This window comes from Elephas maximus, chromosome 5, assembly GCF_024166365.1.
Source record: "Elephas maximus indicus isolate mEleMax1 chromosome 5, mEleMax1 primary haplotype, whole genome shotgun sequence".
NCBI lineage: Eukaryota > Metazoa > Chordata > Mammalia > Proboscidea > Elephantidae > Elephas > Elephas maximus.
In genome coordinates, this window is record NC_064823.1 from 73,951,215 (window position 1) to 73,961,549 (window position 10,335).

Below are 10,335 nucleotides of genomic sequence, written 5' to 3' on the forward strand. Positions count from 1 at the left end.
GCCAGAGACAAAGGCTCTCAAGGCAAGAGGGACTGTGGCCCCGCGACGGCACTGCTTGAGATTTTTGACTCAGGGACTTTTCGCACCATCGTTACTTTCTTCTGATTCTCCTCTGATCCCAAGCCCGCGTCCCCTCACCAGCGACTTCGCTCCTCACCGGGAGGGCCGCGATGGAGGTCCCGCCCCGGCTTTCCCATGTGCCGCCGCCATTGTTCCCCTCCGCTCCCGCTACTTTAGCCTCCCGCAGCCTCTCCTATTGGCGACCGCGGGCGCCGCGGCAGCTCGCTCCGCTCCTCCCTTCGCTCGCTCCCAGCTCCTCCCGGCAGGGGGCGCGCCGGGCCCAGCGCCACGTCACCGCCCAGCAGCCCTCCCGATTGGCGGGTGGGGCGGCTATAAAGGGAGGTCGCAGGCGGCGCCCAGATCTCTTCCGCCGCCATTTTAAATCCAGTTCCATACAACGCTCCGCCGCCGCTACTGCCGCGACTCGATCTGCGCGCCAGCACCCCGCTGCCGACAACTCCGCCACAATGGAGGACATGAACGAATACAGCAACATAGAGGAATTCGCAGAGGGATCCAAGATCAATGCGAGCAAGAATCAGCAGGATGACGGGTACCGCATACTTCTTCCCTCACTCCTTCACCAGCGCGCCTCACGCGCCTTTCGTCCTTTGAGAGCCGCGCGCTGCCCCCATTCTTGCCCCGAGTCCGTTCCCCGCGTGCTCGCCGGGCCCTACTTGCTTTCAGGGAAGACGAAAGTAGGAGACAGAGGGGGTGACTCGAGCCCGCGAGGGTGGGGGAAGGGCGGAGGGGTTGGTGGAGGAGGGCGGCGGTGGCGGCGTCTGTCCCGAGTGCGCAGGCGCTGCATGGGGCCCAGGGGGGAGGGGCCGGCCTCGCTGCGCTACATGCTGCAGCTGCCGCCGCCTCTTCATTGTGTCTCAGTTTCTGCTCTGCGCGGTTTTCCTGGGGGGAACTTGGAGGACTCCTAGTTTGGAGACCAATAGGCGACTGGTACCCACATTCTAAGGACGCCTGTGATGAGTATGTTTAGGTGGAAAGTTGGCTTGACAGCTGAGTTGGAGGGTGGTTCTCGTGGGGAGAGATGAGCTCAGGAAGTGGGATTGAGCTAAAAAGTGGGGAGAACTTTTACCATATTTTGCTGGCCCGTTTTAAGTTTTGCATTATGTAGTGTGAAGAGCGAGTTGGTTACTATTGTTTATTACCTTGAGGAATTTGGGGATTTTTGTGGACTATTATTGCTAATGTTTGTAAACATGGATAAAAATTATTTGCTCTTAGGTCACCCCACAGTTAGGTCTAATTCCCAAACTGAGGTAGACATTTGAGTTGCTAACGTTTTTAAAAACAAAAAACTTTATTTCCAGTAAAATGTTTATTGGAGGCTTGAGCTGGGATACAAGCAAGAAGGATCTGACTGAGTATTTGTCTCGATTTGGAGAGGTTGTAGACTGCACAATTAAAACAGATCCAGTCACTGGACGGTCAAGAGGATTTGGATTTGTGCTTTTCAAAGACGCTGCTAGTGTTGATAAGGTAGGAGAGTGTTTTTGCATTCAGCTTTTGTGTTTTTTACAAATTGTTTTCGGGTTTGGTTGTGTATTGTCAAAGTAAATAAATCCTGTCTTCTAGGTTTTGGAACTGAAAGAACACAAACTGGATGGCAAATTGATAGACCCCAAAAGGGCCAAAGCTTTAAAAGGGAAGGAACCCCCAAAAAAGGTTTTTGTGGGTGGATTGAGTCCAGATACTTCTGAAGAACAAATTAAGGAATATTTTGGCGCTTTCGGAGAGGTGGGCTTTATGGTTATGTTGGCATACGTCTTTCAGTATTTGACATGCTTATTAAATGTTTGCTTTGAGGCCTTTTACAGAATATATTTATATGGCAGGTGGGGATAGGGTCCCTTCTGGTGACTGTACCTTAGTTACTGGTTTTCATGCTGTAATGGAAACTACAGTATCTAATTTATGAATTTTGGCCAAAACATGGATGTTTTTGATGTGGTCTGTCTGGACTTAAAAACTAGTGGCACTTCTTGGGTACAAGATGATAGTGAATAAAGAAAATTTTACTCTTCCTATCAGTGTTCACGCATACATCAAATCCTTGTAGATTGATAATAAAGCAGTTTTCTATACAGAAATCATCTGATTAGAATAACATGAAAAAGATGTATGGTGGTCTAAGACTTTTTGGTAGTTTTTTAACATCATCGGATGATCTTAAGATACATCTTGATTTCAGATCGAAAATATTGAACTTCCCATGGATACAAAAACAAATGAAAGAAGAGGATTTTGTTTTATCACATATACAGATGAAGAGCCTGTGAAGAAATTGTTAGAAAGCAGATACCATCAAATTGGTTCTGGGAAGGTAAAGGCATTTCAATTGTGTTATATGAAAAAAAAAAAAAATTTTTTTTTTCAAACCTCCGTTTGAGAGGAATAAAATACTGTTTGTACTTCAATAAAAAAAAATTAACACATGTGTTTGTTTATAGTGTGAAATCAAAGTTGCACAACCCAAAGAGGTATATAGACAGCAACAGCAACAACAGAAAGGAGGAAGAGGTGCCACAGCTGGTGGACGAGGTGGTACTAGGGGTCGTGGACGAGGTAAGACTTGATTTAAACTTAGAACTGTTAACACAGAGAAAAATGCTCAGCCTAGTGGGTGGGTTTGGGGGCTTATTAGCTTAACTTTCTTAAAAATTGGCCGCTCTTGACAGTTAGTGCCATGACTGGTAGCAGAGTATATGGCTACATGTAGTTAAGATTACATGATACACCGTGGCGTGATAGGTTTTTTTGGGCAGTAGTCCTTGTTTTAAGCAGAACACCCTATTTTTGGGTTTGTTTTCATTTCCCGTTAAATTTAGAAAGCTTGGTATTAGCAAAATTGGGCTTTCTACCCCCTTTTTTATGACAACTGAAAATTATTTTTTCACAAAGATAGTGGTGTTTTTTGTCTCTTAAGGTTTGCAGAGTGAGGGACAAGAAAGAATCATTTACTGGGGGGGTCAGAAGTTGTTTGCTAACAATTGTTGTGCATTGTTTCAGGTCAGGGCCAAAACTGGAACCAAGGATTTAATAACTATTATGATCAAGGATATGGAAATTACAATAGTGCCTATGGTGGTGATCAAAACTATAGTGGCTATGGCGGATATGATTATACTGGGTATAACTATGGGAACTATGGATATGGACAGGGATATGCAGACTACAGTGGTAAGAATACCTTAATTTCTTAAACCAGTGGTATTAAAATTGAGTGTTAAAGTATAATCCCACTCTGATTGTTTCAGTGTATATGGGTTTTTGCACTTACTGAAGTGCTTGGAGTTAAGTTATCGTAGTGTTTGATAGACTCAGTGATTGGTTTTAATTTAGAGACATTGGTGCTTATATTTGTAACAGAATGTGATTCATGTATTTTCATGTTTATTTGGCCTGCAGAGTTTTAGCCATTTAATAGTCGTTTTGTGTGTTGATATTGTCATAATGAAACCATTGATAGGAAACTATCTTAACGTAATTTTTGTCCTTTCAAAATAGGCCAACAGAGCACGTATGGCAAGGCATCTCGAGGGGGTGGCAATCACCAAAACAATTACCAGCCATACTAAAGGAGGACTTTGGAGAAAACAGGTGTGTATAAGAGTACAAGAAACCAGTGGAAATGGCTAATTTAATTTAAAGATCAATAGACAAATGAAAAAAAAAGTAAAAACAAAATACCGTGTAGCCTGTTTTTTACTAAATCGTTAATTTTTTAATTGCTTTTTGAGCCTGTTTTGCCCTAAAGTGTCTATAGATCTTTAACTTTAAAGTCTGATCTCACCTTTTTTAGTATTACAGAAAAACTTAAAAGTTTTTCTGTTTGCTTTGTGTGCCAGGTGATCTAGAGGAATAATTAAACTTTTTTAGAACTATTAACAGGTAAAGTACTGAAATGGGTACAACTTAAGGAAAACAAGAATGTTGTCTTCTAACTCTGACATTATACCTTGTTTGTACCCGCCAGCGGGAACTTCATTGCAGGCCGTGTGTCACCCTGACCACGTCTATCTCTGGGGGTCGCACGTTGCGGGCAGAGCGCAAGGCATACACCAGAAAACGCTGTCCTGTGGTATGGTCTCTTCCAACTTCATGTACCAGCGTAAAGATTAAAGTGGAAAACTTCAGACTTTGGCTTCTTTTTTAATCTTTTTGAAGATTAAGTGTCTAAACTTAACTTAAATGGTTTTTTACAGGAGTTAAAGTACATAAATGCCTTTTTACAGCTTAATCATTTTGGTCTTCTGTTTAGTGTTGTATTTCAATTGTGGAGCCTCATTTTAAGTGTTCATTCTTTAAGATTTAATGCTTGCTTTTTCTTTTTATAGCTAATAGTGAAATCTACAAACCAAAACAAGAACTTTTAAATCTGGGATGTAAATTAAAGATCATATGCACAAAGCAATTCCTTTCCTGGAATAAAATAAACCTATTAGAAAATCATGCTAGTGGAAGTATTTTACTTGGCTTACTAGAGATGCTTCTAGTAGACCTTAATATGGAGCACAGTTCAACCTGTGAATATGGGAAGATTGCATTCTCAAATTCTCTTCTAAGTAGATTCAAATGTAATGTCATTTGGGAACTCCAGGGTGAGTTTATTAACCACCCAAACTATGTTTTGTCAATGAATATGCATGTGATCTTTAATTATTGAAGAAAAGAATAAAGTGAGGACTTAAAACAGTTCATGAAAGTGGACCTTTGAAAGCTTGTCAGAGTTGCACAGAGCTAATTGCTATTTTGTTTTTGTTTTTAGGAGGAGATGTAAAGTAACCCATCTTGCCAGGACGACGTTGGAGATTGGTCTCCTGTTGATCTAAGATGATTACTTTGTAAAAGACTTTCTAGTGTACAAGGCACAATTGTGTCCACCTGTATATAGCCACCAATTAGTTTTCTTTGTTTTTACTTTGTCTTTTGCTATCTGTGTTATGACTCGATGTGGATTTGTGTTTATACAAATTTTATTTGTATGATTTCATGTTAAACTTCAAATAAATGCTTCCTTATGTGATTGTTTTTCTGTGTCAGGTACTAAGTAGCTTTGTAAAAATGTAATATTAAATAAGCAATAATTAAGGCACGGTTTGTTTTGTAGGAAATGTTGGTCCATAGGGAGAAACAGTAGTCCTTTATGAATAGCCAGCCACATTGTCATCCTGTTCCCCATTTTTATAGACGTACTCTGTGCTCACGGCTTCATCTCCCTTTTAATTGAGGCTTATGCTACCCCATTAATGTTCTTTTTCCTCTGTGTATCTGTAGACTTCATCATCGGGACTTTTTAAGTTGAAGTATTGTCATGAGCTGTATTTCTCTAGTAGACCATGAGTCTTCTGAGTTAACAATTTCAAGAAAAGTACTTTGTAACGCAAAAGACATTTATAGCTGTTATGACTGGAGAAGATTTTGCTTTGTTCCTTTATGCAGAGGGCCATTTGTTATGATTTGCTGATTCTTTGGCTTCAGAGTCACTTGACGATCTTCTAGAAGAAGCTTTAGCTCATCACAAAGCTTCTAACAGTTGTCTTGGTAAAATCTTCAGGGAAAAAACATGCAGTTAGAATGACCTTTAATTTAAAATGTAGCTAGCAAATTACAAGGATTTTAGCAGAGGAGTATGAAGTTACTAGATGAGAAGATTAGATAAAGTATTTGAAGTAGTGGCAGAGTGAATTCTCTTGGTGTTCTGTCACAGCCATTGCCAAACTGAACATTGGGACGTTTTTGGGAAACTACTGGTAGAGTTAATTGCCCTTGTGGTTGTGAGTTCTTAGAAAAAGCCATTGTTTTTAACAGAAGTCAGTGCATGAGCTGAGCGGTTAAATATTTCCAGGTTCAGCTGTAGGAGTAGTAGAAGGGCATGCTTTAAACCTTGCAAATACTAATGCACAGCTGATTTACGGCATTACAGCAGATCTTCCTGGTGCATTGAAAAGGAAATCAAGCAGTTTGGTTTCTAGGTTTTCAGGTACATACATAGATCCCAGCTTTGAATTTTGCATTTAGTGTATTTAGTTGGATTTAAGGAAAAGCTGTTTTCCACGGTTCCACCTTAGTCTGCTAAGATCATTATGAAGTACACTTGGCATACTCGTGTATGTGCAGACTAGTTGATTTCGCAGTCAACCAAGTAGTTCTGTATGGTAATGGACTTTTTTTTTTCCTTGATTTGATGCCTGCAAATTTGTTTCTGTGATGTTTGTACCCAGTCAAGTTAAAACGCTCTTGGCCTTGTGTTTTGTTCCTGTGTTGCTATTTGATCTTAACACCCGGGCCAAGTACTAATGTTGGCTATCAAAAGGGATTATTTCTCTATTTCAACGTGCAACCTTAGGGAACTGAAGGCAGATAATTTCATTTTAAGTGTGTTGTCAAGTCAGCAGGTGCAGTGTCTTCAGAGTAGTGAATCCTGTAAGTTCAAATTTATGATTAGGTGACAAGTTGACATTGAGATTGTCCTTCCCTGATCCAAACTGAATAAAAGCTTTAAAAAAAAATCCACGCTCTTCAGTCAAGTCTTGATACATTTGACCTTGAGGAAGTTACATCTAGAGGTTATCATCTGGAGAAGGTTTACAAAGAATTGAGTGGGGAGTAAAAGTGAATCTGATTTTCTTCGAGGGCCTTTGGATTCTGGATTCTTGTGTTCTGATTAATTCAGTTTTACAGCCTATAAATGTTCACCAACTGCGTTTGTAAACTGGAAAAATGTAGACCAAGGATAAGTGCTCTAGGCACTTCTAGTTAGATAAACTGTAAAATTAGTATCAAAATCTCTTTCCCAAGTATTTAGGACTTAGGTGAGTAATGTGTGAAGTCAGTTGAAGGGATCAGGGTAGTAATTGCGTTTTGAAGTACTTATGACATTCAAACATACTGAAGTAACCTGTTTATGTTGGTAAATATGCTACCTGGATTGTTTTGACCAAGTTCTATGTGCTGTTAGGCATTGTAACAGAAACCTAATTGCCAGAGTTAGTTAAAACGGGACTACACAATGTTAATATTTCATAGTATTGCAGCGACATTTATTATAATAAAAATTGCCATTGGGTTGGTTCCAACTCATAATCATCCTATAGGACAGTGTAGAACTGTCCCAGAGTGTTTCCAAGGAGCAGCTGGTAGATTTGAGCTGCCAGCGTTTTGGTTGGCAGCCAAGCTCAACTTCTGTGACACCAGGGCTCCCATTTATAAGATTAAAAAAAAATTAGGGCTGTTAAAAGTTAACATTTATCTACTGGGGTACAAACATGAGTAAGCAGAGCCTTATATTCCATCACTTCTTGGTGCTGGTTTCTTTTCATAGTGGTGACAGAAATTGTTTGCTACACATTTCAACAATTACCTCCTGACTACCAAGATTTGATAGGATGTCGACGATAGGATAAGTCACTGATTACAAAGGTGATTTAAGGATGCGTGTAGATAATATATACTACAGTATTTCTTATAGGAGGTGATGAGTGTATGTATGTATGTATACCTATCATTAAGCAAAATCAGGAAATGTCATTCTGTAAAAATTTCACCTCTCAAAATTTCTAAGAATTGTCATCTGATCTACTGTGGTTTCTACTCTGAGCAAAGCAATGCAATTTCTATGTTACCTTTCTTATAAAGACATTCAAAAATGTATTGCCATAAAAAATAAGGGCTGTTGGAATGGGTTTTTTATATTCTACTTTGTCTTTAAACAGATTGGATGTGAGATTTCAGTGAGAATTTGTTACAAAAAATAAAAATACACCTTTGACTTCTCAACCCTCTACCTTTTATAAGATGTAGGAAAGGATATAGTGGTGCCCCCAGACGTTGTTAAACATGTTCTGAAGACTTCTTGTGCCACTCTAGCAGTTTAATCTCAGATATTATCCCTCTATCAGTATTCATTCAAGGAGGCATATCCATTTGGTGAGGCATGTCAATATCTTGGGGGGGTGGTTGGGATTGAGGTGTAGCTTGAAAAAGTATATTCGACAATCTCTGGTTTGTTGTTAGTTAAAATCTAGGAGTTGTAAGTAACAGAATGCTTAAGATTCTGGTTCATCAGTGAGAAAAACACTGTCCTGCAGACAGGTTTTCCCATACTATTCAAATGATTATCTCCTTTTGCAAACCTGACCAGAAAGGAATTCTCTTCACGTGGAAATTTAAATGCCCTGGTGGCATGGTGGTTAAGAGCTCAGTTGCTAACCAAAAGGTCACCAGTTTAAATCCAGCAGCTGCTCCTTGGAAACTGCCCCATTCTGCTCTGTCCTATGGAGTGTGAGTTGGAATCGACTTGATGTCACCTAACAACAAGATACACACATACAGTTTCAGGGAAATCATAAACTTTTCTTTGAAAGCCATCTGCTTAAAAGATTCTTGAAGTTGTTGGCTTTTATGGTAGCAAGCCAACTAAAATTTAATAAATTTGCTCTCATTGATGTTGCACTTAAAACTTTCTTCAGAAGGTCTCTCCTTGGTATTTGTGTTTGTGTTGGCTGGTGAACATTGGTGTAGGGTGATTGTTCTGTTGAAGGACAGGGATGGTCAACCCCACAAAAGGCCCTATTCAAAACCTTGATTTGTCCCCCAATTTTCCAAGTTGTGGAAGTTAAACTGATTGCATTTTAGAAGCTGTATTCTGCTGGCATCATTAAGGGGGTACACTGTACCAGGTGACACTGTCGGGGTGACACCAAAATGACTAAAATTTTTGTTCAGTGTTTCAGTAGAAACTATTTTTTAATAAACGTAACCCTGTAGTCATAACAAAAACTTTTGTAAACCCCGCTTACATGTATCAATATACATAAAAGGCTAAAACTATGCTAATTGACTTTTTGAACCTTCTAATGCACTCCGATCAGAGTTGTACATTATCCAATTATAATGATGCTTCGAGTAACGTGGTTTTGTCTGCAGGAGCTACAAGCGCATGATGTTTTCATTGCTGCTGGTGTTTTTACAGTTGCCGATTTTGTCAAGTTTTCTGGTGTTTTAGCTACATACTGTAATGGGCATGGGGGGTGACACTGAGTTACAGCACTGGTGGCACCAATCGTAGCGACACTACTGCTGTCTTAGTTTCCTAGGACTGCTATAAAAAATACCACAAAGCTGGGTGGCTTACAAGAATGGAAATGGGTTTTTCTGTTCTGCAGGCTAGAAGTCCAAATCAGGTTATAGGCTCTGTTGATTCCTTCTGAAGAGTAAGAAAGAAACTGTTCGATGCCTCTCTCCTACCTTCTGGTGGCTCCCCTCAATCCTTGGCATCCTTTGGCGTGTATCTGCCTCCGTAGTCACATGGCCATCCTGTTCTCCACGTGATGGGATCAGTACCCACCTAATTCAGTATGCCCTCATGTTAACTGATACCTTCAAAGACTGTATTCCAAACAAGGTAATGCCCACAGATACCAGCTGGTTAGGATTTCAACATGTCTTTCTGGGGGACACAGTTCAATCCATAGCAAAAACGATTTGCTTAAACTACTGTCAGTCCATATTTGAGGCCTAGATTTGGGACAGAAACATTTGTCATTTTTGAGGATGGCCTTTAAGCATTAAGATTGGTTAGCAGTTTTAATATAATTGATTTATGAGTGCTGAGATCTGTAGGAAGAGTAGGGTTGTATTACAATTGACCCATGCTTGTTGCTCTGGTGAAAATGGAGGCTGGATACTCTGGAGCAACTACTCATCCCAATGACAGGTCTGTTCTATGGAATTGACAGTGATTACTTAGACTGCTCTTGAACCATGAGACACTAGGGAAGTAGTATTACCCTGCAGGCAGAGGGATGAAGTATGTGATAGTGGATGCTAAGTGGCATTTTAGTGTAGTTCCAAAATTTTTCATAACCAAAAGCCCCTTTAAATATTGCCATGGACCTTATGTTTTGAGTGACTTGACCTGTCAAATACATTTGTCTCATTATGTAATGGCATTTATATTAATCAAAGGTATATAACTCAATCAGAGCTTCTCCAGTGTGATAATCAGCATCATACAACCAACTTAATACAATGCCAGCTAAAATCAAAGAAACAATATTTTAGCCTGTGCAAATGATTTTAGTAATACATGATTTCTGCTGGACTTTTAAAATACTTTAAGTCCAAGAGTTCTCGTTACTACTTTTTAGGACCTTCAGAATTACACTTGCCACATTGTTGGAGATAGTATGGAGAAAAAAGACACTTTTGGAGTATGCATTAGTTTCATAACCTGGAAAAAAGTGATGTTTTAAAATA

General features: G+C 39.9%; 1 protein-coding gene across 4 annotated transcripts; it reads left to right on the forward strand.

Annotated features, from left to right (window-relative positions):
• Positions 1-155: 155 nt before the first annotated feature.
• Positions 156-5,106, forward strand: HNRNPDL (heterogeneous nuclear ribonucleoprotein D like). 4 transcript variants are annotated; one of them, XR_007517642.1, is made up of 8 exons: positions 156-613; positions 1,386-1,554; positions 1,651-1,812; positions 2,267-2,398; positions 2,526-2,640; positions 3,085-3,255; positions 3,583-4,156; positions 4,844-5,106. XR_007517642.1 is itself a non-coding variant. In XM_049885871.1 (8 exons), exons 1-7 carry the CDS (start codon positions 171-173, stop codon positions 3,651-3,653), a joined length of 1,263 nt encoding a protein of 420 aa, XP_049741828.1. In that variant the 5' UTR covers positions 156-170; the 3' UTR covers positions 3,654-3,675; positions 4,052-5,106. The 4 variants fall into 4 exon arrangements, 3 of the variants coding, with proteins under 3 accessions (XP_049741828.1, XP_049741826.1, XP_049741825.1); XM_049885871.1 differs by having other exon boundaries at positions 3,583-3,675; positions 4,052-5,106; XM_049885869.1 differs by having other exon boundaries at positions 3,583-3,675.
• Positions 5,107-10,335: the final 5,229 nt, after the last annotated feature.